Raw genomic sequence first — 27,936 nt, forward strand, 5'->3', positions numbered from 1 at the left:
AGGCAAGCTGACGGTAATCACACCTCTTTACTCCTAATCAGGAAAGCACGTCGGAATGCAAGCATGATGTATTACCTGAAATCTAATCTATTTTTTAAAGAATAAATCATTTCCACATGGCAACACATTATTATTAATGATCAATTATTGGTGATAGAATTCACACCTGATCACTATCTCTTTGGTTGAGAACCATGGGATTAGATGATTTTCAGACCTCTTCCAAAACAAACATGTCATTTATAGTCTTGGAACTTTTATCCAATAGACCTTCACAGTGGTCTTTCCGGATTCACTGCTTTGAAGATGAGTTACATGGCACAATTACTTCTAAGTTGTGTCCAGTTTGCTGAAAGAAAAAAAAAGGTGTTGTAGCAGTTCCTTGAAAAGACAGCCCTGAGAGGAAAATAAAATTGTTGCCTGAATCACTTCTCCTGCAGAATCCTGAAAGTCATGGAAAATGTCAGGTTGACTGGTGCCTGCTGGCTTCTGAAGATTCCTGTCATCTGACGCATGGCCTCAGCCCTGGAATAGAGGAAATAATGGAGCCCACTGACCTTAGGTGCCCAAATCTCCCAATGGGAAATCTTTTAGGTCCAACCTGTCTGCTTTTACTTTTATATTCAGCGTTTCTCCTCACTTATTTATTTATGCGCTTTGGGATTCATTTATTTTCCCTTTGGGATTCCTTAAAGACTGCCTAGGGAATTTTTAGAAAACATTTTAATCTCCATAAGGACAATGCAATATTTGTGTTACAATTTCCCTTTTAAACATTCTAATCACTTAGTATTTACCCTATTTATCCTGGCACAAAGTCTTTAAAAACAGGATATTCTCCTTAAGTCCCATTTTAACTATAATGTGGCAAATCACAAGCAAGCTTTTCTAATTTTTTTATATGGGAGTCTTGGAATTTCCACAGCTTACGTTCTGAGCCAAAAAAAATAGAGAAATTGAAAGCAGGGAATTTTTGAATTCAGCTGATTTACTTCACATTACTTTTTTGCAGATACATTTGTTTAACAGGGCTGTGAATTTTCAGTGTGATTTGGAAATGGAAAGTTTTATGAAATCAGAGGAAAAAGTGGTAAAAATAGTGTGCATCTGACAATACCAATCTCAGGAAAAGGTGATGCCAAAGTTATTTACAAGGCTGCCCTGGACAGCTACTGGTACAGGAAGACCAAAAAAGGGCTGGGGTTGAGTTGAATTGAAACTTTTGAAAGTAGGCACTGTGCTAGAGTAAAAATAACACCAAACATAAAATCAGGAAGCTTAAGTGCCAGCCCTGGTTTTCCTATTACCTAGCTGTGTGCCTTCAAGCAGATCAGCTAACTTCTCTGACCCTCAGTTTTCTTTTACGTCTAATGAGAAAAAAAAATAGTTGTCCTGCATGTTTAGAATTGTCAGGAGGCTCACATGGGACAAAGTATATTGAATTTTAGAAATTATAGGGGGTGCCTGTGTGGCTCAGTCGGTTAGGTGGCTGCCTTTGGCTCAGGTCATGATCTTGGGATCCTAGGATCGAGCCCCATGTCAGGCTCCCTGCTCAGCAGAGAGTATGCTTCTCCCTCTGTTCCCCTTTCCCACTTGCTTAACAGTTCTTTAACTCTCAATATGACTCTGTCTTATTGTTCCTACGTAGGATGTTCCAGACTCACCCTCACCTCCTGTGCCCCTCTTTTGCACCATTGTCCTCGTCTGGCAAACTCCCAACTGGTTTAACCAGCATTATACTTTTGTAGAACCTGCACTGCTCTAGCTTAGCTGGCTGGGGCAAAAGCAGTGACTTCTTAAGATATTTATTTAGGTGTGTGACTTCTTAAGATATTTATTTCACACTATTTTCCACATTTAAGGCTACTAACAATATTTAAAAATATGTGTATATGTATACTGAAGAAAGGGGAAAGAAGAAGAGAAACTTCTGAAAGAAATTCACTGTTATTCAAATGGTTTGTACTTCTACTTGGTGTTTGCTTTCCTTCCCTGCTGATCGTTTCTTTGTCTCCTTACTCTAGAATGGAAACTCCATGAAAGTAGGGATATCATTGGCTTCATCACCACTGTATTCCTGGCACCTAGAACCGTGCTTGGCACATAAGACACTCAATAAATATTCATTTTGTAGAAAAAGAAAAAATATTCATTTTGTCACCAACCTTAGCTGTGGAGGGGAAATAGACATGCCCATGTCCAGGGATACAAATACAAACATTGGGAAATGAGTAAATCCTAGAGCCTGGAGCCTCAGCCGAAAGCAGAAAGTCTATCCAAAGCATAAAAAAGCAATAGCAATGACCTAAAACCATGAAGTAACATTTCTATGAAGTTTCTGCAAAGGAATATGTGCTTTGCAAGATGACCAGTGTTGGTTTGCTGTGAGTCATTCTGCCTAGAGCCTGACCAATATTTGGCCACCAGATATTTGGCCAATTTATCGGTGGTTCCTTAGTTAGTTATTCTTACCTGAGAAATCATAATGATGAAAGGGAAGGACTTTGAGACTACCTGTCCTGCCCCATTCTTCTTTGCAGGTGAAAAAACTTGGACCTTAAAAGTTAAGACTGTGGTCCTAGATTACCTTTTTATTTACAGAAGAGAAGCAAGAATCCAGTTGTCTCTCCTCCTGACTACTTTTTTCTTCACAGTACTCTGTAAATGTCCAAATGTCTTTCAAACAATTCAACAGTGCAGTGCTGTGCTACAGTTTTTGAAATGGCACTGGGTTCCAAAAGAAAATTTTATGTGTTATTTATGAATATTGGAACTTTAATTTAGCACAGAAATTTAAAATATTTCAAAGGGAGATTTCCAAAGGTATTATGCTTTGGGGGAAAGGTATTCATGTTCTAGTTAAATGGCAGAAAAAATTTTATTTGTTTTCCATACAAAACTCTGATCATTGGAAGTTAAGAGATCATCCCCAAATTAAATAGTTAATAGATCTAACACATTTTAGAGTTATTTCTCTCTTATATTTGTCTCTTTTATCTTTCCCATGTGTTTATTTGTCCCTATTTACCACAATCTCATAAAATGTCCTCTCCAAGTCTCCTCTCACAATGTAAACAGATGTTTTGCAATCATTCCAGAATGAGAGGAACCCTGAATATTTTCATCTCCTCATTCCTTAGTGTTGGCCATGTTGCAAGTGAAGAATGGAGTTGGATTCATTTGGGGCCAGGAGATGTGGTGGGCTGGTCTCACAGGCTGGCTGCCAAGGAAATCCCCTTTAGGGCTGACTGGAAGCAGTCATATGAACATGGGTGGGAACTGTGTTTTGATGCTCAGGGGCTCCATTAATTTTTTTTAAAGGTTTTATTTATTGATTTGAGGGACTGAGCACGCACATGTGTGGGGGGAGGGGCAGAGAGAGAGGGATAAGCAGGCTCCCTATTGAGCAGGGAAACCAATGTAGAGTTCCATCCCAGAATCCTGGGATTATGACCTGAGCTGAAGGCAGAAGCTAAAACGACTGAGCTACCCAGGTGCCCCTAATTTTTTTTCTAAGTTCTGACAAGCATCAAAGAGAATTCCTCTTTTAACATTAGATCTTGGGCCTCTAGGAGAGAATCTGGATAAAGTGTTCCTGTATGTCCTGAATGTCTACTCATTCCCCTCCTTCTTGTACACTTGCAGCAGAAGGTGTGTTTAAACTTCAAAAATGGCTCTGAAAGTAGTATTGAGAAGCTTATACTCATACTCATCAGCTTGGGAAGAAGTGGGCACAGTCTCCTGGATCTCCTGTCATATTCATTGTGTCAAACTGCAGTTAAACTCAGGAGCTTCTGGGTCCTCTAAGTGACAATGTCAAGGGGAAGGTATGTCTTTCAACCAACAGCAAGACTGAGGTGCCTTGGTGTGGTGCAGCGAGTAGAGCACTGAGGGTGAGGAGAGCCGGGTTTAAGACTCAGCCCACTGTCTATGTGATCTTGGTCACTAAACTCTGAGCCTCAGCTTTCTGATCAACACTGTGAAGACAAAAGAGCCACCTCACTCCTCTCATAGGGTTGCTGGGAGGCTCACAGACAATAATCTCAAAACACTTAGGGAAACTATTCAGGGAAAGAGTTACATGAATGGGAAGTACTATTATATATCGGAATGAAATGCCCTGAATTATTGCCTCGGTAATTAATTATCTGTGGAAACGATAATACCCAGCAGCCCAGAAAGCATGTGCTTATTTATTCTTATCTCGTTATAGGCACTTGGGGCAGCCAGAGGATCAGACCAGGTAATATGTAAAAATAGGCAAGACTTCGACATCCAAAGTGTTAAAATTTGCTTAGAAAACAAAGCTGATGCTGGAAATCATAAGTAAGGGAACAATTTCAAGGCCAGGTGTTTAAGAAGGCCAGAAACGGGGATTAGCAGCGTAGGGGAGGTCATGCCAAACAGGAGAACTGGAAGATACGAAGGTACCCTTGTCCATATGAAGTGCTGAACTTGAAAACATGTGACACTCAAAGATAAATGGTTAAAATTCTGAATTCTACTAAATAAATTTACAAAAGGGGAAGAATAATAATTCCTATAGTGGCAGACTTTTTTCTATTATTTTATGTAATAATTCAGTGGTAGGTTGAACATTCAGTTAAGTCGCTCTATCAGGTACATATGTATTATTAAATAGACATTTTTTACTCCTAATGATGAGTAGTATTTTTCTCAAAATTCCAGAAAGCCACAATAAATCCGTGGTGAAGTAGGCTTTTAACCAGTGATTCTTCCTATACTTTGCTTTCCAGAAAATTTCAAACTTCCATTAGCTTGCTAAAATACAATTTATTTCCTAATTACAGAGAAGAGGTAAATAAACGGCCCCTCTTCTGTGTCACTAGTTGAACTATGTGAAAGTTCTTTACAGATACTGTGTAGTTCTTCATTTTCATGTAGGAACTGAGTCTGTGGCTTCATTTATATGTTCCCAGTGTTAGCACAGTGTCTGTGCAGTAGTTCCTCAATAAACTTTTGTAAATTGAAGTAGGAAATTGTGACAGGCACTGATAATCACCTACTCATCATCCATTCTTCCCTGTTTCTTATGAACAGCATCCTGATTTATTTGGGGGCAACAATGTATTCAGTTAAAATATTCAATCTCTCACCTTTTCATTGAGCTGTAAGAGGTCACCGCCTGGAACTTACTGAAAGCCCTTTAAAAGGGGATAAACTCCACTGACTTTGTCCTCTTGCCTTCATTTTTTTCTTATTTTCCTGCTTGAAATAGAGATGTAATGTTTGGAGAGGGAGCAGCCATCTTAGGCTCATGACAATTATCCACATGCCGATAATCAGAACCAACTAGAATCAATCTTGGTCTTTGATATTTTCAAGTAGCTGATTTGGACTTGAACTGCTTTGCCTTGAACCTCACATGAGTTTTGCCACTGTCAAAGATTTCTGTTACATAGAACCTAACGAAATCTTAAACATAGATACTTTGATTCTTAATGTGGGGAGAAGTTGACATGATAGGATGTACTGAAGTGGTTTGTCACTTTCCCAATCCCATTTTGATATGCCTTCCTGAAAGTGAATTGCTCTTTCTCTCACCTGGGTGAGAACTGCTGTCACAATGAGCCACTGTTACTACTGGGAACATCACTTCCCTTAGATGTGTTAAGTCACCTAAGAAAAGAAGTTAAGAAACTGCTCCAGGGAGGCCCATAATAAATTACTTATTTGAAAGTTGTGAAGAGTTGGAGTTTCTACAAACTCAGTAATTATTAAAATAGGCTGAAAGAAGTATGCCTGAAGCATCACAGAGTCCAACAAGAGAAGCATCAGAAGATGCTTACAATTTTCATATGGACAATGAAGGGATTGATGAAATTAGGCTAGAAAGGATGGATAGCTCTGCCCACAATTAAAAAATCCTAACAGTGGGGGCACCTTTGTGGCCATCTGATTGAATATCTTACATAAGGCAAAACTTGACCTCTACCACATTGTTAGGAGACATCATCCAACCTTGCTTGACTACTTCCAATGACTAGGAGTTGGTGAATTCGTGTGGTGACCCATTTCATTGTTGAAAAGATTTGATAACTGGAAAGTCCTTTTTTTCCAGTGAGCTCAATGGAGCTGTATTTTAATGTTATTACACGCCATATATATATGTATTTATTTAAAGTACTTTATGTATTTATTTAAAGAGTTTTCACATGATCCCTTTTGGTTTGATAGTCATAAATATCATATGAATCACTTCAGATGGTACCATTACTCCTATTTGAGCATGTGTAAACAAGTGCAGAGAGGCTATCTATACTTGCGTAAGGTTTAACAATTCCTGAGCAGAGTAGCTGGATTTGAGCTCAGGACCATTGGGCTGTGAGTCAAATTCTCTTTCAAATTGTAATTATCCATTCAATATTGATTTACTTAGCCCCTACTATCTACTGGTCACTGTTAAGTGCTGAAGCTCTCGTGATGGAAGTACACACATATTCCTGGCCTTCCTACAGTTAATAATCTAGTAACCACATACCAATGTGTGCCACTTTTAGCCCCTGATATAAAGTAACAAGTATATTCGGTTCCTTCGCATATCAGTCATTTAGTCATCACCTAACTTCATAGGTGTCTCTTATCCAAACAAAACATACTATTCCTTCAATGGCTTCCTACCAGATCAAGGATTTTGGAGCTATCTACCATCCTCATCACTTTACTCTGGATAGTCTCTACTTTTGTTTCTCGTGTAAGAAATGGCGTCCTGAATCAGACACTTCAGCTCTCAGTATGGTCCTGGATGGCCTCAGGTGATAAGAAGGTTGAATGCTATGAGCTTATTGTATCTATTTTGGTTTCTTGTCGCAACGTTGGCTTGTGTTCACTTTATGGATCATTGAAATCACCAGTTTTTCCTCCAGGTTATGGTCAAGTCAACTTTCCTCCATCCTGTACTCAAGTATTTGATGTCTTAATTTAAATACTAGATTTTATGTATTCCTATTAAAGTTCGTTTCACCATCCTTTCAGGTCTTCTTGTATCTTAATTCTGTCTTTTCTAAGGTTAAATATCTTTTCCAATCTTCTATCATGAATAAATTAGATAATCATGTCTTCTGTGTTACTGATAAAAATGTTGAACTGAACAGTTTCAAAGACAAAACACAGTAACACTATCCAGGCAGATTAGTCCCAATCTGTTATGCTTACGCTTGCAACTCTATTCATTCATTCCACAAAATTTAATGAATGCCTAAAGATGAAAAACAAAAAAAAAAAAACTGTTTCAGTTTGTAAGTTGGGAAAGATAGGCATGTTAACAGAAAAATGTAACATGACAAGTGCTCTGCTACCAGTGTACATTAGTGTAGAGAGGCCATAGAAGAGAGCAATCAATTCAACCTGAAAGAAGTGGGTGGGACCTCAAACGGTGTGCAACTCGACGATATAATGAGGGACTTTATTGAATATTTTGTTGGAAGCACTATGAACTAATTCAATAGATGAAGTATTTCTTCAATGTTCAAAACTTGGAATCATATCCAAACTGAGAACTGAATTTATTTACCATGACTTGGTCTTTGGGATCCCATTTTAGATCCTATTAGTCACTTGTTTTTGTACTTTAGAAAAATGCATTAAAATTCCTTAATCCCCTTTAGATTTCTTCTGAAGTTAAGTAGTCAACATAAATGGTTCAGATCATCTTCTATGATGCCAACTTTGTAAGGACCACTAGGTTACTGGCCTACCAGCTAATTTTGCCTGAAGCCACTTTTCTGATCTCTACATATTTGGTAGGTGAAATCACAATATCAGAGCCTGAGAATACCTTCTCCCACTTCTCGCACTTCTTTTTCTTTCCTTGTTCATTAATGAGTCCATCTTCATCAGTATCCAGGAGGATGTCCAGAAATCTCTCCAGCCATGTAAGGACAGGTGCAGTTTCTAAACCTTAGTTCTGCCTTTGCTACACAGCACTGGCTATTATTATACACATCCCCCCAAGTCAGTGAGCTTGGGTATTTTCTTGTAGACTCCAACTTTTTCTCATGCAGTATTTACATATGACTGCTAGCATTTTGAAAGTCTCTTTTCTAAATTTTAATTTACAGGATTTATGACTGTACCTTTATTGTATCTGCCAAGTGTAAAACCATACATTAGGTACTGGGAAGGCAGAGGTAGATACAATGATGTACAAGAACTGGTCCAGTTGTTAAAAAAAAAAACCTGATGATCCAATGAAGGAAGTAGACCAGCACGTGTATAATACAAGGAAGTGGCTATTTGGTTTCTTTCTGATTAGCAAGCATTTTACAAAGACTTGAGTTCTGTGTGTGCAAGGCTACACCAGTCATTTTTAAAACAGCTTTAAAAAAATACTTTCACTTGGCAGGGTGGGGTGGGAACAGCATCAAATTGGTTATCATCACCTCTCATATAACAATACCAAAGTATTTTTCATATTTCAGCTGTGTTTATGGTCCAGTCCAAGAGATTTACCATTTCAGATGAATTCCATACATTTATATTTAAGTTTGCGAAAGACTTTCAGTTACCAAGCAATTGAACCAAAAGATTGGTAACTTTTCTGAAACAAAAGGGAAAAATTATTTCTCTTGTTTTACTAACACTCTTTTACTTTCCACTCCAGAAATCATTTCAGCAAGTTGATGTTTGTTGTCAAAAGAGTTATTTTTATTAGTATCTTTATGAATAGAGAAAATAAAACTAAGAAGTTATATGATCTCCCTTTTAAAAAATAACTCATCAAGAGATAAAAACTTTTCTTTTTTTTTGTAAGTGAATAATTTGACCCCATTTTAGAATTCACAAATATGCCTTAATGGAGAAAAACCAGTTCATATTACATAGTGGCTATTTAGCCATTTCAAAATCCAGAGTGTAATTTATTATTCTCTCACACACACTCTCTCTCTTTCCCCTTTCTATCTTTGTCTCTTTCTCCCCTCTCTCTCGCTTTTCATTTATCCTGAAATAAACATTATTCTGAAAGGAGAATTACCTTGTACTTTTTCTTGCAGAGATATCCTTTTGGAGTTAAAATCAGGAAAAACTTTTTATCCCTTAGAAGTGTTTCATTTTCCAGGGCAGAGAGAGTAGTTTGAGTCCTGAGAGCAAATGAAGGGGTTAATCCTGGACTTGGCTGGGTGTCAGTTAAGCTTTTTTTCTGGCTCTGCTCCGGGTTTCCCCTTGAAGGGATTTCCCTCCGCCCTGTGCCTCTGCAACAAGACCCTTTATAAAGAGCAGACTTTCCATTTCACTCCTCATCGAGCCTCACTGGCTTTACAGGCGAGAGCCTGTTCCAGGGCACTTTCAGGTGGGACAAGGGTTTTGGGGACCACTATGTTCTCATCACGGCAGCAACTAAAAATGCCTAGGAAGATGGTCGTGATCTTTGGAGCCTCAAATATACTTTGGATGGTGTTTGCCGTTTGTAAGTTCTCTTTGATCTGTTCCAAATGCTCACATTCCATTTCAGCTGATTTTGGCTGCAGTCAGTTGTGCTATGGTAGTGAAGACAGGCACTTGGATTTTTAAGCCGTGGGAAAACTTAAAGTAACATGTAATGGGCTATTGAGTATTGCTATGTACCATTGTGCTGTCATAGTTGGAGCTGCAAATTGATGATTTTTGGGTATCTTTTTTCAGTGTCAAATAGAGAATTGGATTCTATCTCTAGGGAGGTCTATCTCCTCAGTTTCTTATACTTGATAATGAGCTTAAATGGAGCAAATACTGAAACAACTTTCATAAAGGGGCGTGAGGGTCAGGACAGAGTTCTCCATGATTCCACACCTCTGGCAGTGACTCCAGTGCTTTTTGGCTGCCTTGCAGTTAGTTCAAAATTTAGGAAAGAAATATCAGCCAGACTGTATTTTGGACATTACACTAGAATAGAGCAGAGGGAGTGGAATGCTAAACAAAGTTCTCTCTTCTTTTTGCCTCTCCAGCTCAAGCTTCGAAAATGGAGATCTTCCTTGAACCCAGAGTCGCTGCTCAGATTGGTGATGTCATTTCTCTGACTTGCAGTACGACGGGCTGTGAGACCCCATCTTTCTCTTGGAGAACCCAGATAGACAGTCCACTGAATGGGAAAGTGAAGAATGAGGGGAGCAATTCCACGTTGACCATGGACCCTGTTAGCTTCAACAATGAACATGCTTACTTGTGTACAGCGACTTGTGGATCGAAGAAACTGGAAAAAGGCATTCAAGTGGAGATTTATTGTGAGTACTGCAGAGGCTCTTTGATTCCTTTTTTTTTTTTTTTTTTTATTCATGATAGTCACACATAGAGATCGAGAGAGAGGCAGAGACACAGGCGGAGGGAGAAGCAGGCTCCATGCACCGGGGCCCGACGTGGGATTCGATCCTAGGTCTCCAGGATCACGCCCTGGGCCAAAGGCAGGCGCCAAACCGCTGCGCCACCCAGGGATCCCTGATTTGTTTTTCAATTTTGCATTAAAATAAGTTTTTTTTAGAAAACGTATTTTTAAAGGAAAAAAAATTAAAGGATATTCATGTCCAGATTCTTGGTTAGAGGACATACTGCCCCCAGAAAGTTAAGACCGCTGAGTCTAGCACTAGAAAAGGAATCTAAACCTTGGCTTTTACTTCTGACTCTGCCATAAACATAGTGACCAAGGGTAAGACTCAATGTCTCTGGGCTTTTCTTTCCTTAGCTGTAAAATGAAGATTTCTGAAGTTTTAAATCTTCTTTTTCAAACATTTCTATTTGATTCTATCCTTACATGTTTACTTGGTCATCTACGCCTAAATGATTTATGAATTCCATTCTTCAGGGATTTTCCACTTACTTATTCTTACGCAATTTTGTGCTTAAAATCAGCCTAAGTAGGGGATCTATAATTTAGTAATAGGGCTCTGTACAAGAGTTTTTCCTTAGACATAAGGAAAGTGTCTGCAAACATTTCATTCGTTTGACTTCGGCACAGATACATTTAGGAAGGTTGTTTTTGTTTTTGGTGTCATTAAGCCTTAATGCTCAACCTCAAGGTTATTGGTGCAATGAATTAGATTTGCCTCACGAATGTTAATAAACATCCCTAGTTTGCCATTCTACTAAAATGCATGCCAATCCATCTTGATCCAAGCTTACAAAGTTAGCAAGAGGAATAAAGAACCAACCTGTAATAAAAATCTTGCCTTTGCTTACTGATGACTTCTTTTTAGAAAAACAAAATAAAATTAAATTTTAAAAATTTGAAAAAAAAAAAAAAAACCCCGGAATTCTTTATGGCCATCTCTTCACGAAGACCTCATTTGATTATCTTATAATTATTTTGGTTTCCTTCTGCTATGGTGGAGCTCTGCTTTGCCCAGCATCTGTAATTGATTCTTCAATAAGCCTCATGTGTTGCTAATGCGTACCAAGAAACCGTGCCTGGCCGGCTGCTTTCAATTATACCCGTTGTACATGCATAGTTTGTCTGCGCAGCCTCCTGAGCGCCTTGAAAGGCCCCCTTATGTAAATACAGGGAAAAGTAGCAAGTTCTTATATTACTTGACAGCAAACTATGTGGACTATGGGCACATTTCTTACAGAATATGAGAGAGAGAAATTATTGCTATAAAAATGAAAAATACTGTTTTTTCACAGAGTAAAGCATTTCCAGTTCCCTTGCCTTTGCTCTCAAGAATCAAATAGTTGAAGATTTAAAAAAGAGGAATAAAGACACTTCTGGCTTTAATTGTCTTTCCTGAAGTTTTTGCTTAAGAATATCTGTCTCTCATTATGTTTAACAATCCTGTCTCCGTTCCACATTTGATTGTAATATTCTTTAGAGCTGGGACTTTTGTGTTCTTATTACACGGAGTCCTGAATCCAGCCAATTGTTACCTTCATGACAGTTTGTAATGAAAAGGTAGCCCTTGCAAAGGAAGCGATGGCTGACTGAAATAGCATGTTCCCTGTCACCTTGGCACTGGAAGGTTCAAGTGGAGTGCTGGTTAGGATGCTGAGTTGGGCATTGCAGGAGGCAAATCTCCCTTCTAGAATTTGAAGATTGCACAGGCGTACCTTCCTGGTGGATGAATTCCTGTCAGGGGCATCATTTTCCAGAACCAATTATTTAATATCGCTCTCTTCATTTCTTAGCATATGGTGCACAGTAGCTGTTCTTTGCAATGACATTCCGAGCCTCAGTTTCCTTATTTGTAAAGTGGTCATATCTCTGTCCTAAGATAAGGGAATGTGATGTAATGTAAATCTTCAATAGCAGTACAGAATAATAGAAATCCTGAGTGAAATCCCAGACTTGCCATTTACTAGTTGTGTGAGCTTTGGCCAGTTATGTAAATGTGCTATGTTTTCATATCTGTGAAATGTGTTTTCTATGTCTTAGAATTAAAATAAAATTATTAATGTTAAATGAATAGCACAGTAGTGGGCACGTGTAAGTTTTCAATAAACATTCATTTCTTCTCCTTTCCTTTACTTGAATAATATGCAACCCTTAGTACATCTGGGATCAGTGCTGAAGAACTCTCTAAAAGGTGATTGATTCCGGTTTGTGAACCCACCCAAACCCATAAAAGGCTATTTATTTATTTATGTATCTTTTTTATTTTATTTTTAAAAAGATTTTATTTATTTATTCATGAGGGACACACAGAGAGAGGCAGAGACATAGGCAGAGGGAGAAGTAGGCTCCACATGGGAGCCAGCTTGAGCCAAAGGCGGACACTCAACTCAGGCATCCCCAAAAGGCTATTCAAATAATGAATTACGACTGTAATAACAGAAACATTGCATTGCACTGAATTATATTACATGAACAGAAAGCCCACTCACATGTATTTGCTTGACCTTTGCAGCTTTCCCTAAGGACCCAGAGATCCAACTGAGTGGCCCCCTAGAAGTTGGGAAGCCAGTCACAGTCACGTGTTTGGTCCGTGATGTTTACCCATTTGACAGGCTGGAGATGAATTTGCTGAATGGCAATGATCTCCTACAGAGTAAGGACTTTCTAGAGCCTATGGAGAAGAAGTCCCTGGAGACCAAGAGTTTGGAGGTAACCTTCACTCCTACCAATGAGGATATTGGGAAAGGTCTTGTTTGCCGAGCACAATTACACATGGATGAAATTGACTTTGAGCCCAAAGAAAGGGAGACTACCAAAGAGCTACAAGTCTACAGTAAGTACCTGTGTGGTGTAGTCTAGTCTTTGTGGTAATCGAGTCTTGGACGAATACGGCAGTAAACTTAGCAACTAAAGTCAGGAAGGCACTTGTTTATCGTTTTTACTCCGTTTTTATTCAAGAACATAATATTTGTCAACAGCATTATTCAGTGAAAAGAGTACTGGATTCGGATTGAGAGGACTACTGGTTCCATTAACCGTGTGAACTCTGGTCGCTTAATTTCCCTATTTCCCGACCTATCAGAGGGGAGTGCTAATACCAAACTGACTTGGTAGTAGGAAGTAGGCTCAAATTAGAAAATGTTTTTAATCGTGTTTTGCAAACTCTTGTGCCCTGAAATATCAAGTTATAGAGATTTTACAAGGTGAGCATTTGTTCTGTGTGTGCATGCGTGCATGTGCACGCATGTGAATGTGCTCACACGTACACATGTGCATTGGGTGGGAAAGTGGAGGTGATGTTTGATTGCCTCCACATTTCCTGAGAAGGGCAGGGATTTGAGGCAGGCTTGTAGTCCCAGAATCATGTAGGAGTAGATTCACTGTACTCCATTCTAGACTGAAACGCTGTGTTTTGGTTTGGACACTACATTTAAAAGGAGTATTGCCAACTATAGTGTGTTTAGCTGAAAGAGAATGAGATGGAAAAGCTTTTATCAATATTTTGAAAAGCACAGTCAAGATAGGGGGTATTTTTCCTAGAGAATATAAAACTTGGAAGAGAGAGCTATCATTACTATTTGAAAGACAGCCATGTGGAATAGGGATTTGATTTATTCTGTAACAGCAGAGGATGAACTATGGCCATTGAGTGAAATTTATTTACAAAGAGGAAGGTTTCAGTTCAATCGTTCTAATAATTAGAGCTGTCCCCAAATCAAATGGACTATTTTGTAAAGCGGCAATTCCTTCAACGGAAGTGTTGAAGCCAACTTAAATGAGCACTTGGCAAAGATACCAAGAAGACTTCTACTTTATCTGGGAGACTGAACCACATTATTCTAAGGGTCTTTCTTAATTTCGGAGTATCTGTGGCCATCTGAAAACACCAAACATCAAAAAAGTAACTCACTCAGATTAGTCAGAAATTGGATTGACTGAGTTTTATGACCCCACAATGCTGATTTGATCCTAACTGGACAGAGTAAGTTTGTCACATTTGTGAAAACATACGAATATAGCCTGTGAGAGAACTACGTTATCCTTGTTGGATCAAGGTGATGCCTAGTAGTTACTAATCTTGTGCTCTCCTGCCTTTTTAGTCTCACCCAGGAACACATTTATCTCTGTGACTCCCTCTATGAGGCTGCAAGAAGGCGGTTCTGTGACAATGACATGTGCCAGTGAAGGCCTACCACCTCCACAGATTTTCTGGAGCAAAAAATTAGATAATGGGAATCTACAGCTCCTCTCTGGGAATGCAACTCTCACTTTAATTGCTATGAGGCTGGAAGATTCTGGAACGTATGTCTGTGAAGGTGTCAATGAAGTCGGGAAGGATGGAAAAGAGGTGGAATTAATCGTTCAAGGTAAGTAGACTGTGAGAAAGGAATGATAAAGGTGTTATAAGTGGGGTTTGCCCAATAGCACAACAACTTCAATGCCAACATGGCTTCCTTGAGTTTTATTGATGACCCATCTGATGTCATGTCCTTTAGCAAATTGAGTATTCAACTAACTCCTACTTCTCAGCAGTCTTTCCTCCCAGAGCTCACATGGCTCTTCGCCATCTCTTACCATTTCTTCCCCGCCTCATGCTTCGACTTTCTCTTTTCCTTCCACCCCCTGAATATTCACATTCTCAAGTTATCACATCTGTTCTCATCTCTGCTCACTCTGGACTCCCAGTATTTGGGTCACTATATGCTGTTTACTCTCAAATTCATGTTCCCATTCCATATCACCAAAACCTGTCATTTCTTCCTCACAATGATCCTCAGAATTTGTCCTCAGTTTTTCATCTCTCTTGCCATTGCCTTAGTTTATCATCTCTGACTTGCACTCTTGCAAGATGTTTTTAGATAACAGCATTCACTGAACACCAGCTATATGCCAGGCACTTTATATATGTTAGCTGTAATCTTCAAGAAAAAACTAATAAGAGTATTTTTTACTCATTTTACAGAAGACAGCATATTGTCTCATGGAAATTAATAATGCTTCTATTGATAATATACCTAATATTTGCTGGGAATTCTACTTTCCACTTTATATATGTTGTCTTGTTAGTCTTTACCACTACCTTATGAAGTGAATAAGAACACAAGTTCAGCACAGTTCATAATTTGCTTTGAGTCAAATTGCTCACCAGGGCACTTACTATTACTTTAACACAGGCACATTTTAATCTAAAACTCTGACTTTTCAAATAAATAGCTAATTGTCTCCAAATGGCCATCCTGCTATCATTCTGTCCCCAAGATAGTCAATCCTATGTAATGCTAACAGAGTATATACCTAAAACAAAAAAGGGGCTCATTATATATTACTTCAACCAAACCCTAACTGCATGTAAATTAAAATTCACATTTCTTAAAATAAAACTCTTCATAATCTGGTCAGAAACTACTTTTGTAGCTTCATTGGTGTCCCTGTGCCTCTGTCCTTGTTGTTCCTTCTGCCTGGAGTGCCCTTCCTTTACCAGGCAAAGTCTTAGCCATCCTTCAAGACAAAGCTCATATTAGCCTTCCAATTTCAGCTTGTTGTTAGGCAAAGCTGGTCATTCCTCCCTTTGTCTACACTCAACACTTCTTACCAAAGTTTATGTACTTCTGTTTATTTCAACACATATTAATTAAGAGCTTTTGTCCAAGAATCCAGGAATTGTGCCTGGTGCTAGGGGGCAGACACGAAAAAGCTATGGCTAGCAACCACCCTTGAAGAACTTATCCTATAGGGAGAAAAGACAAGCATGAAAGTAAATAATTTAAATATACTTTAGTAAGAGCCAAAAAATATATATATATATCTATTTAAATATGTCTTTTCATTAAACTGCAAGCTCCTTAAAGTTAGGAATTGTGCGTGTGTTTTAATATTTGGGTGCTACCCCAAAATAGGTGCCCAGTAATTATTGATTGCATAAATTGTAAACATGAGCAACGCAAAATTTTAGAATATGAATACATACGGTTTTAATTTGGTTGGTTAAAACAATAAAATTGAAACTCAGCATTAGTAGATTAACTCTGTTGGGTGTTAGGTTACCATTCTCAAGAGACCAGGAAACTATTTGACTAATAAAATCATGGAAACTAATCACCCATCCTGGAATAAGTCTACCCCATAATAGACTAGATCCTATTTCAGTGTGAAAAGGAAATGCACTCTGGGCTTAGGCAGGGCTGTTTTGAATTTTGCATCATAGGACACTAACAACCTTAAGTATTAAAGAGAGAATTGAACCTTGAAAGAACTCTCCAGTTACCTGAGAATTACTCCACAGGGGCCACAAAATTTGCCTGGTAACATATGCAACCACTGGAAAAAATTATCTGAGAGCTCTTCCCAGGCAGGAAGTGGGTCTGTTTTCAAGTTCCCCATTCTCACACTAGCATATAAGGAACTGGGAAACTCTGGTTATTGTTCTGAATGCTCTCTCTTTTTCAAAGTCTAATAGCGTATCAGATCATTGAGGTAATTTGAGGAAAGCCCTCTCTGGAAGATACTACAATGTCACAGCGAGACAAACCAAAAAGAAAAATAACCTCTCCTGGCACAGAGAAGAAACCCGCAAAATGTGGTGTAATTGGATTACTTAGGTGTTGAGGTTTCTTTCCTCTGTTCAGTATGCTATCTATGGGGACAGTTGTAGTGATTTTCTCTGGAGTCTCATCTGTCCCTTTCAGGGCTGCCCAACCACTGGCAGTTTCTTCAGGGGATGAGGAATGGATATTTGAAATACCCTTTTTCCTCAAGACAGGAATCATCCCAAAGCAGCCTGTGTGTCCAGCAGGCATAGCACTAGCAGCCAAAAAGCTTCTCTGGATATTGAGACTTAGCAGTTTACCCTCCTATCTCAGTTTTCAACCTTTAAATTAATTGAAAGTATGTTTGTATTACATCAAACAAATTTTAAAGGTGCCTTGCATATCATTTTCATGTTTAGATTTTGACTTTGCTTTCAATTTGATTCTGTGTGCTCTCAATGGTATAAGTTTATATTGTTGGCACAGAAACTCTAAGTGCAGGTCCACTATGGGTATTGCATCTAACCAGAAGACATAGTTTTGTAGCTTTTTTCACAACCTCTCTTAGATCTTGCTTTATCTCCACATGAAGATGACTTGGTTTAGTTTTTCAAGCAACTGAAAAGCTGGGATCTCGAATCAGATCTGCCTGGCTTCAAGTCCTAATTTTACTACTTGTAAACTAGATAAAGTTAATTTAGTATTCCTGAGCCTAAATTTCCATAAGGAGAAATAGGACAAGGAGGGTGATGGGAGAAGAAGGAAGAGGAAGAGGAAGATAAAGAGAAGAAGCAGGAGAAAGTAAAAGAGAAGAATTCAGTCATGAGGATTAAATGAGATAATTAATACATGCAAAGTGTTTTACACAATGCTTCTACACTGGAACCTCTAACATTATTTGAGCTGTTGTCCACTATTACCAGGGATTTGATAAACTACAGCTGAGGAGAGACTGATTTATTGTCACAAAAAGATGCCAACTTCTATCATGACAAGTTTTTATCCGTGTTCATTCTGTTAAATGAATGAGACAATGAACTCTTGTGCGTTCATTCTTTAAAAATGTCTTTCAGGATAGTCCCAAGATGGAAAGGAATTATTTATTCTTGGCACAAATGTTAGCTAAAAAGACCACAGTTTGGAATGTGGAAGGAAGAAAAGAATCTTATCTTCTTTTTGTCTTGTTCTTTTTCCTCCAGAGAAACCATTCACTGTTGAGATCTCCCCAGGACCCCAGATTATCGCTCAGATCGGTGATTCAGTTGTGTTAACATGTGGTGTCACAGACTGCGAGTCCCCATCTTTCTCTTGGAGAACCCAGATAGATAGTCCTCTGAGTGGGACGGTGAAGGTTGAAGGGGCCAAGTCTACGCTGACCCTAAGCCCTGTGAATTTGGAGAATGAACATTCTTATCTGTGCACCGTGACCTGTGGACATAAGAAATTGGAAAAGGGAATTAAGGTGGACCTCTACTGTAAGTGGTTTTCAGAATTGTTTGCTGTTTTAGTGCCCTCAATTTTATTGAAAGAAACAGAATGCAGGTCTGATATGCAATGAGATCCATGTGTTTAGAAAGGGAATTTAGCACTGTGAACTGTTCCTAAGTCTCTGAACCAGAATTTTTAATGAAACTTAATTGGCCCAAGTCTGAAGTATATATTGCATATGCACACAGCGTCCACAGACCTTGGTTTGTAGATCATTAATCCTTCTGTCATCATGCACTTGAACGCATTACATGTTTACTGCTTCCCATCCCCTCTCTGTGCATAGAGGGTGCTCAGAAGTGGTCATGAAAAAGGAGTGGGGGTCAATGCCCATTCAGGTGACTGGATAGGGGTTACTACTGCTCAGGTATTTGAACAGCGGGGGAGGCTGGAGCCTATGGTTTTGAAGGCACATTTGGAAAGCTGGTTGGCAGAATGGGAAAAAACGAGGCAGTGGGGAGCAGGAGAAAGCCAAAACTGAAAACAGCTAGTTATATTGGCCCTCGGGGATGGCCAGTGGGAGCTGCCCAGGTGAAAAGCAGAACCGGGAATTAGCACTAGATCTTAAATTGATTATACACAGCATACATCCACTGCACTTTTTTCTTGCTGTTCCTGTCACCTTAATAAAAATCATTAGGAATCTCTATGAATTTGATATTGGTGGAATTCCTGTTTAAAATGAATGAAGGACAAAATATGCAAAGTGACCTGAAAATGGATTCCTTTAAGAGGGTTACTCTGCCTTATTTTGTTCAGTAGAACTCAAGAGAAAAATAGAACATTTTCTACCAGAAAACCTGCCCAAACTTGTGTTACCCATCAGGATTTTGTTCAGCATGAGTTAGAGTATGTCTGTAAAGGGATTTGAATCTCTCAAAATAAGGGTAAATTTTACTGTGGTATCATATTACCCAGAGTCCAGGATCTGCTGATGGAGGCACATTCCCAACAAAAATGAGAACCAGTGGTACACTCTTACTGCAACATGGAAATATTTGAAAATGTATCACTTTAACAACATTTTGCCTAAGGAAAAGGAATTTTAGCATTACTCTTACTCTTGATATCTATTTTAGTCTTATTTTTATTGGTTTGCCTAAGACCCTATAATTATTTAGAATCTAAATCCTACAGTTTTTTTTTGTCAACTACAAGCATTGTTTGAGAAATATTTAAAGTTTACTGTCTAAACCCGGCCCCTGGAAATTAAAATGTCTAAATTGAGAACTGCCCTGTGGATCTTCTTTGATACCTAAAGGCTTCACAGCTCTGTAAAACCAGACCTGAGTTCTGAGCTCAGAGAAATATGGGTTCTGATCTCAACTCAGTGGCTTAATAGATACAATGTCTAAGGAGAGTCTCTGAGCTTCTATGAGGTTTATAAGTTTTCCTAACTGTAAGTTCTTTATAAGTTTTCCTACTTGTAAATTAGGTTAAATGATACCCATTTTATCAGACTGTTTTGAAGACTGAGATAATGAATACTAAGAGACCAACAGACAGTTAATATTCAATACATCAGGGGAAATATTTAAAACATTTAAAATATATAATTACTAAATAAGATGGTGGAAACTCATGTTCCTTTCAAAAGACCAGTCCATGGCTGTCAGAAAGATTGCATCACTAAGAAGAGAAAAGTAGGAAGTATATTTATTTCTTAATTGATTCATGTATTAAGTATTTTTTGTTTATAACATTATTTATACTTATACATATTTATACTTAATATCATAAATATGTATACTTAATGTCATGATTTATATGTTGGTGATGATTCTATCCCAAATGAGTTAAAATTGTCATTTTGAGACCCTTGTATTTAATAGAGATTAGTTCCATTTTTCTTTTGGATGTTCACATATAAACATCATTTTTACATAATATTTGCAGCATTCCCTAGAGATCCAGAGGTTGAGATGAGTGGTCTACTAGTGGATGGAAACCCAGTCACTGTGAGCTGCGAGGTTCCTAATGTGTATCCTTCTGACCGACTGGAGATTGAATTATTTAAGGGGGAGACTGTCATAGAAAGTAAAAGCTTTCTGGAGGACATGGACAAGAAATCTCTAGAAACTAAGAGTTTGGAAATGACCTTCATCCCCACCACAGAAGATACTGGAAAAGTTCTTGTTTGTCTGGCTAAGTTACATATTGATGAAATGGAATTTGAACCCAAACAAAGGCAGAGTACACAGACACTTTATGTTAATGGTAAGTACGCGTGTGATGTAGCCACAATTTAATATGGATTTCTTCTCACGTTTATCAGGCAATAGTTAACACAGGGTTAATAGAGAAAACCTCTGTGGAAAAAAAGTAACTGGGAAAGAAATTTTAAAGTAATTATTATAACAGCCCACTCCCAACACAGGAAACAATAATCACTTATTAGGTTATGATCGTATGAGTTGGCAAGTCTAGAAGGGGTCAGGTGGGCAGTTCTCTGCTGCCTGTGGTATCAAATGAACTCACTCATGCATTTTCAGTCAATTGGCAGGTAGGTAGGGGATGGCTGTCACAGATGGGCTCAGTCATATGTCTAGAGCCTTCTCTGGAGCTCTGGAGTGTCTGAGGCTCTCTTTCTCCACATGCTATGATTTGAAGGAAAGTGGAATAGGTTTAGTCACCAGAGTGGAGCTCTTCAAGTATTTGCTGCCGAAGTGAGCACTGGAGTGTGGCATTTCGAAGGGGTGGTAATGAAAGCAGGCTCAAGCTTGGGAGTCCCACAGTATTACTCCTTTCATGTTATACTGGTCAAAGCAAGTCACCAGACCAGCGAAGATGAGAGGGGTAGAAAAATAAACTCCACCTTCTCATAGGGGATTCAAATCTTTTTTGGTGCTAGCTAATATACCATAAATGCTGATAGGCATGGTCAACAATCATCCATGCTTCGCTAATAGGAGCTTATTCCTATTAGAAAACATCCTTGATGCATTCCTACTCTACTCTCTATCATTCTGTATCTGCTCTTAAAGTAAATGGGGACAAAAGCCCTTCCTTTGGTAAAGTTATCAACATTAGTAAACTATTCTGATCCATTGAATCCATAGCTCCATTTTGCAACATTATTAAAACTTTTTGGAACTCAGGGTACAAAGGGTCAAGCTAACAAGTGTCCTTACCTATTTAGTTGCCCCCAGGGATACAACCGTCGTGGTCAGCCCCTCCTCCATCGTGGAGGAAGGTAGTCCTGTGAACATGACCTGCTCTAGCGATGGCCTTCCAGCTCCGAACATCCTGTGGAGCAGGCGGCTAAGTAATGGGCGCCTGCAGTCTCTTTCTGAGGATCCAATTCTCACCTTAACTTCTGCAAAAATGGAAGATTCTGGTATTTATGTGTGTGAAGGGATTAACCAGGCTGGAATAAGCAGAAAAGAAGTAGAATTAATTATCCAAGGTAAGTAAAATGTGATTAATGAGTTATAATTTGTTAGTATTATTTTGGTCGCTACTGGTTTTGAACAAAATCCTCTCTGAAACCAAAATTTTTGCCAAAAACATCGATTGAGGGTTTTGAAGAGCTCATGATATTTCCTATGCTTGGCAAGCTCCTGGAATGGTACTTCCTCACAAACCATTCCATGTCTCTTATCCTAAAATTCCTTTAGCCTTGAGTGGAATGCTAGCTGCAGGAATGGTGCCAGAGTTCCAGTTGTACTTATGAGGCAAAGATTATGGTATTGAAATAAGGATAGGAAGTGAAATATATGTACCTGGAAATTAGTTAGGATTAAAGTCCCCTAATCCAGCTGAACCGGCTCTGAGGGGTACTCTCACAAGGCACATGCTAGCATTTGCTTAGAAGCCTAAGAAGACACTTTCACCTTTTGTAAATTTTGAGGCTAAAAGTAGAAGTGACCATGCTTCTGGGTCATCAACTTGATGCCATAGAACCACTAAATGGCTTTGGTTATCAGATCCAGACCCCCTCTCTCCAGGATGGAGAGCCAAGACCAAGAACAAAACAATTCCTAGTTGACAGGTTGAATTCACAGACTGTTTTGGGCGAAAGCTTGCAGTAATCAGTTGGGGTTTCTCCCCACTCCTTCCCTTTGGGAGGTGGTTCAAGTTCCTTTTTTTCCCACTGGAGCTGTCATTTCCTCTCTTACCTCCTTGGTATTATTTCCACTAAGGTATTAGTGACTTTCTTGTTACCCCAGTTCAGTGATAATTTGTATTTCATAGAAACAACCTCAGAAGGGCAATGCTTGACTTTAAAGAAAGCCTTTAGGATGGATGTCCTGGTTCTATAGCTCTGTTTGGGGAAAGAATCTCAAATGGAGTCACAAAAATAGATGAACTTAGTGGGAATCTCACTTACGAATGATGGCAATACGATACTTTTTTTCATGGGTTATGCATTAATAGAAATGTTGCACATTAAATACTTAGCCCAGTGCCTGCCACTTAGTCAATGGCAGTTGTGGTTGTTAAGAATAGTAAGAAAACCATCTATGCATCACTTGATCCAGGAATCCAACTCAAAACTCAGAAGCCTACAAAGAACTTTGTACCTCAAAGAAACACTGTGCACAACATTGCGACAAAAAGAAATGTTTTCTTTTCCATGTTTGAATTCTATTGCTGTTTGTCAAAAACCATTTTGGGGGGCTAGTCTGGATAAAGACTTAGATTAAGGGACATGAGAGAAGTATAGACATGTCTTCTCTCATTAAAAACATGATCGTTTACAACAAACCTTGATTTCAGTATTTAACCCTGTAAAAATTTGATGCAAACAGTAAGCACAAATAGCTCCCTGACAGCTGACTGTTGCTGTCATTAAATTAATATGGAATTGGTTTATATTTCACCCAATCAGAGGTGCCTTTTAAATTCTCTTTACAGTTGCTCCGAAAGACATACAGCTTATAGCTTTTCCTTCTGAAAGTGTCAAGGAAGGAGACACTGTCATTATCTCCTGTACATGTGGAAATGTTCCAAAAACTTGGATAATCCTGAAGAAAAAAGCAGAGACGGGAGACACAGTGCTAAAGTCCAGAGATGGTGCATATACCATCCACAAGGTCCAGTTAGAGGATGCGGGAGTGTACGAATGTGAATCTAAAAATGAGGCTGGCTTGCAATTAAGAAGTTTAACCCTCGATGTTAAAGGTTAGTTAGTTTTCTGGTTTTGTTTTTGATTATTTTTACAATAGCCAGAGGTTTGGTGGATTGTAAAGAGTTTCTAGAATTAGGTGAATAAGTTGGCAACATGGAGCTCAATTCCACGTTGACTGTGGTTATTTCTCAAAGTTTCCTAAAATAATTGTGCACAGCTGCCCTATCCTATGGAGGTTAGCCAGGAAGTTGACATTAATCATTGGTGAGTTCAGGATTCCCATGTGCTTTTTTCAACATTGACAATTCATCATTGGTCTCTGAAGTCTTGCATTTCCTAAGCATTTAAACATACTTTCAAAACCTTTCCCTTGAGGTTATAAGGAAACTAAAGAAGTAGGATTGGCCAGGCAGCCCAGATGGCTCAGCGGTTTAGCACTGCCTTTGGCCCAGGGTGTGATCCTAGAGTCCCCGGATCAAGTCCCACATCAGGCTCCCTGTGTGGAGCCTGCTTCTCCCTCTGCCTGTGTCTCTGTCTCTCTCTGTGTCTCTCATGAATAAATAAATAAAATATTAAAAAAAAAGAAGTAGGATTGGTACATGGAAGAAGAAAGGTTCTATCCTTCTATCACAAGAGAATGCTATTCTCTAAACATGGAATAACTGCCTATTTTCTGGATTGATTCCTCTCGGGATAATAATTAGGAGTGGCAATCTTGATGCCAACCAACATAAAAGGATCTATAAGACTACAAAATTGCCTTCTTAAAAATCCAAACCCCTTGTCCATCCTACTCTATTCTGAGTAGGGAGTGGGGTGAGCAGTGGCCTCAGCAAAGAAATTCAGGGGCCCTTTAACTTCCTGACCCCTCTTGTGAATATACGGTAGGATCTGTTGATCTTATTGGTGTAAGCAGAATATGTTAGCCTTTGCTAACCAGTCTCCATGTCTTGGGTGCTAATGAGCTCTCACTGTGTGTTGGAAGTCACACTTGGAGTAAACAGGACTGCAAACAAATGTAACTCTTGGAACCTGTGGCCCTTGGCCACTGGAATTTGCAACCACCTGTCAGGTAAAGAAAATTTGAACTTAGGTCAGAAAACCAGTAAAAGTTTTACTCATCTGGCCAAATTTCTCAACATTGCAAGCCTTACCATATGTTGTGTCTTCACAGTATCTTCTTGAAACATGGCATTATCAATACATCTACCTAGAAATATAAAAGAAGGGGAAAGTATCATGATTACATGTAAAACTTTTAGTCATTCACCTGCACTGATTTTCCTGAAAAGAGTTGATCTGGCCAATGAAATTACTGTGTCCAAAGAATGGAACACTTACCTTTTATCATGCCACTCAAAAGGACACTAGGGGGTGTGCAATTAGTGCTTCTAATGAAGTTGGGGGTAATTCTGTTTGGATGGAGATCTCAGTTATGACTAGGTTGAAATTAATTTATTCCTATTTCTTTTAATCTTTGATGCTTCTAATCCACTTTTAATTCAGCGTAGGCCCAGGAAATTGGACTTCTAACATTTCTGTAGTTAGAAGTTTGTAGTTAATGATTCTCTTTTAAAGACATATCGAAGCTTCTCTACTTACTTTTTAAATTCTCTCTTGCACACTGTCTCTTCTAATAGCTTTATTAAATAAGTAACACACATATTTGCTATTTTTCACTCATTACTTACATGAACTATCAAAGCATTTTAGACACTCAGCTAAGAAATTCAGGCTCCCAAACTATGGTGTAAAGTAACTGCGAATGAATGGAGACAAAAATTTAACATTTTTCCTTGGTATTTTGAACTAGCTTACCTTTCTATTTAGCTGAGTTTTAAAACTAATTTTGTTTTGCTTTGTTTTGGCTTGAATGTATTCCAATGATAGGAATGGTTGAGAGTCTTTTGGATTTTCATTGTTTATACAGCTAATAGAAAATAGTATTTGAAGGTTGCCCTGGTAACTGACTCAGCAGCAAATTTGTGTTTGACTGCAGATGCCTGAAGGAAAAACTGAAGGCAAAAGATTTATTATTTATTAAATTGAAAAGAAAACAATAGGAGTAGAAATATCATTGTCCAGCTTGTTGTCAATATTGATGCCTAACCATAGTTATGACAATGGATATCTCATTAAAATATAATGTTTATACTTTGACTAGTTCTACTCTAGCAAGGGGAAGTAGAAAAATGAGACAGTTATTATGTTTAGGGTTAAGTGCTTTTTGATTTCAATAATTTGAAAAAATTGACTTCCCATCATCTGACCATCATGATCCTTTTCTATTTGGTTGATCTCCAGTGATTAGAAAATTCTAGAGGGAATGTAGTAAAAAAAAATTTATTGGGTGTCAACTAGTCTAAGCAATGAGTCAAGTACTGGCTATTCAGTGGTGAACCAAAAAGAAAATTGATAGGTGGCCTAATGTAATTTATAGTCTGGAAAAGGAGACCAAGGTTAATAGATAAACATACAAACAAATGTTTAATTACAAGTGGTGAAAAATCTACGAGAAAAAGTATAGTGAGTTATGAAAATATATGAGGGTTCCTAATTTAAGCTGGGGAAAATGTGGGTCAGAAAATGCCTTTGAGTAAGGAACATTCTAAATAAAATATGATACTATCCAAAGAACTTCAGCTTATCAAGAGATGATATAAATGCTGAAGAGGAATAACATAGGAAGAAACCCTACTTCAGAGATACAAAATGTAAAGTTTTCGATGTACCTCTGAAAAAGCTGTCAGCAAGAATTCTTTTTCTTATTATCCTATATCTATCATATATGGCATTTGACCATAATGGTTATACTTCACAAGGATGTTCTTGGAAAATAAATTAGTCATTTCAATTCACAGTTATCAGAGTCCTAGTTCTGTAGTGGATTTTTATATATTCCAAAGCAAACACTCTTATTTAATTCTCACTTTTTAAATGAGCTCTAGAAAGTTGTGCCCTTGCTTCCATTCTACAATTGAACCTAATTCCATTTGGATCCAACTTTGCGTAAGTCAACTGCTGTCATCTTTAGACTCATCATGACCATAGCAACTGCCAATTGATTACTTGGATAATTCAGAGAAATACACATTTAAGGTCCTGCTGGCCCTTATCACGGCTTTGATTCATTCCAATCTTAGAAACTCTAGTTGTACTATTAAAATAAAACATGTAACTATTACTACAAAAAATTTTTTTGGTAATAGATGTTGACTGCATCCATTTTGTTGTTTTCCAGGAAGAGAAAATAACAAGGACTATTTTTCTCCAGAACTACTCGTGCTTTATTGTGCATCTTCCTTGATAATACCAGCCATTGGGATGATCATTTACTTTGCCAGAAGAGCCAACATGAAGGGGTCATACAGTCTTGTAGAAGCACAGAAATCAAAAGTGTAGCTAATGTTTGCAATGGTCAACTAGAGACACTATTTATCAGTCCAAATTCTTAATACTGCTCATCATTCCATGAGGGAAACAAACTAAGAGTCCAGACTTCCCTGAATGTAGTGAATTCTTGGAAAGAAATGGCTTCCTGTGCCCCATGCTGTGAGCAAGAGGCTAAAAGAAAACTTTCTGCCTGAAAAATAGGCACTGCCACTGAAATGTATTGACTGGAGTAGCTCCTTGATGTGTATATACAATAACATGATCTGTACATATGTAAAATAAATTTATGCCATAGGAGGATCACTTGGAATAACAGCACTCTATAGTTAGATCTTCAAAATATTTAAACAGTGTTGCCTCGGTTGGTCGTAACGGAATGCATCTTAAGAAAATTTAACATGAATATTGACTGGCAGCTAACCTATGTCATCTTCTTAATATTTTGTTTTCTTTAACAAAATTTTATTTTGGTAAAATTTATTTCATTGACAATAATTTCATGTTTTATGAAGATACCAAGGTTTATCTTTTTATGGGTAAATGATAAACCAACAAGGCACTAGGTTCACCTTCAGGTACTAAATACTTCAACCCATGGTATAATGGTTGACTGGATTTCTCTGGATGGTACTTACATGGTACGAAGATGTTTTATGATGTTGTTTATCAGACTTTTGTGTAACTTTTCCAATGTGGTCTAAAATGCAACTGCTTTTGATTTTCTTTTGTAAATGTTTAGGGGTTCTTTTTGTATAGTAAAGTGATAATATCCAGAATTAGAAGAATTGTGTGTTTATTTATTTTAAACTGCCTCCTTTCATCACAGCGTTTGAAACTCCAAGTTCCAAAAGTAAAGAGGTCAAACCCATAGAAATAACAAGTAGATACCTGAAGTGCGATCCTCAGAGTACTTTTATCAGAATCACCCTGAGAACTTGATAAAAATTCAGACTTTTTAGGCCATACTAATCTATTGAATTTAGATATCTTGTTTTGTGTCCTTGGAATCTGCAATTAAATTTTTTGCGATTAAATTAAAAAAATAGAATACACAAAAAAGAGTGAATGCAGGTGAATGTGCACATGTCAGAGGGCAACAAATAAACACCTATGTACATACCCAGTAGGACTTGGAGACA

At 38.2% G+C, this 27,936-nt stretch overlaps 1 protein-coding gene and 2 long non-coding RNA genes across 5 annotated transcripts in view; 1 reads left to right on the forward strand and 2 right to left on the reverse strand.

Moving 5' to 3' along the window:
- Nucleotides 1–127: 127 nt before the first annotated feature.
- On the reverse strand, nt 128–8,617 carry LOC144318557 (uncharacterized). The gene is made up of 2 exons (XR_013384558.1): nt 5,118–8,617; nt 128–349 (listed from the first exon to the last, which is right to left on the reverse strand). It is a non-coding gene; the product is annotated as an uncharacterized LOC144318557 (long non-coding RNA).
- Nucleotides 3,809–27,582, forward strand: VCAM1 (vascular cell adhesion molecule 1). Of its 3 annotated transcripts, none has more exons than XM_077905606.1 (9): nt 3,809–3,827; nt 9,945–10,220; nt 12,831–13,151; nt 14,419–14,685; nt 18,045–18,320; nt 20,230–20,550; nt 21,473–21,739; nt 23,191–23,457; nt 26,646–27,582. In XM_077905606.1, exons 2-9 carry the CDS (start codon nt 9,959–9,961, stop codon nt 26,804–26,806), a joined length of 2,142 nt encoding a protein of 713 aa, XP_077761732.1. In that variant the 5' UTR covers nt 3,809–3,827; nt 9,945–9,958; the 3' UTR covers nt 26,807–27,582. The 3 variants fall into 3 exon arrangements, with proteins under 3 accessions (XP_077761732.1, XP_077761731.1, XP_077761729.1); XM_077905603.1 differs by lacking the exon at nt 3,809–3,827 and adding an exon at nt 9,220–9,427; XM_077905605.1 differs by lacking the exons at nt 3,809–3,827; nt 23,191–23,457 and adding an exon at nt 9,218–9,427.
- Nucleotides 24,530–27,936, reverse strand: part of LOC144318558 (uncharacterized) — a 37,016-nt gene continuing 33,609 nt past the window's right edge. The window contains exon 4 of the long non-coding RNA XR_013384559.1: nt 24,530–24,614. This is a non-coding gene — a long non-coding RNA (uncharacterized LOC144318558). The remainder of the gene's footprint in view (nt 24,615–27,936) is intronic.

Source organism: Canis aureus, chromosome 8, assembly GCF_053574225.1.
Source record: "Canis aureus isolate CA01 chromosome 8, VMU_Caureus_v.1.0, whole genome shotgun sequence".
In the NCBI taxonomy this organism is placed as follows: domain Eukaryota; kingdom Metazoa; phylum Chordata; class Mammalia; order Carnivora; family Canidae; genus Canis; species Canis aureus.

Coding starts and splice junctions, on each gene's coding strand:
- VCAM1 (XM_077905603.1), top strand. CDS start 9,337: ATGTTCTCATCACGGCAGCAACTAAAAATGCCTAGGAAGATGGTCGTG. Junction 13,152..14,418: donor CAAAGAGCTACAAGTCTACA/GTAAGTACCTGT, acceptor CTGCCTTTTTAG/TCTCACCCAGGAACACATTT. Junction 20,551..21,472: donor ACAGACACTTTATGTTAATG/GTAAGTACGCGT, acceptor TTACCTATTTAG/TTGCCCCCAGGGATACAACC.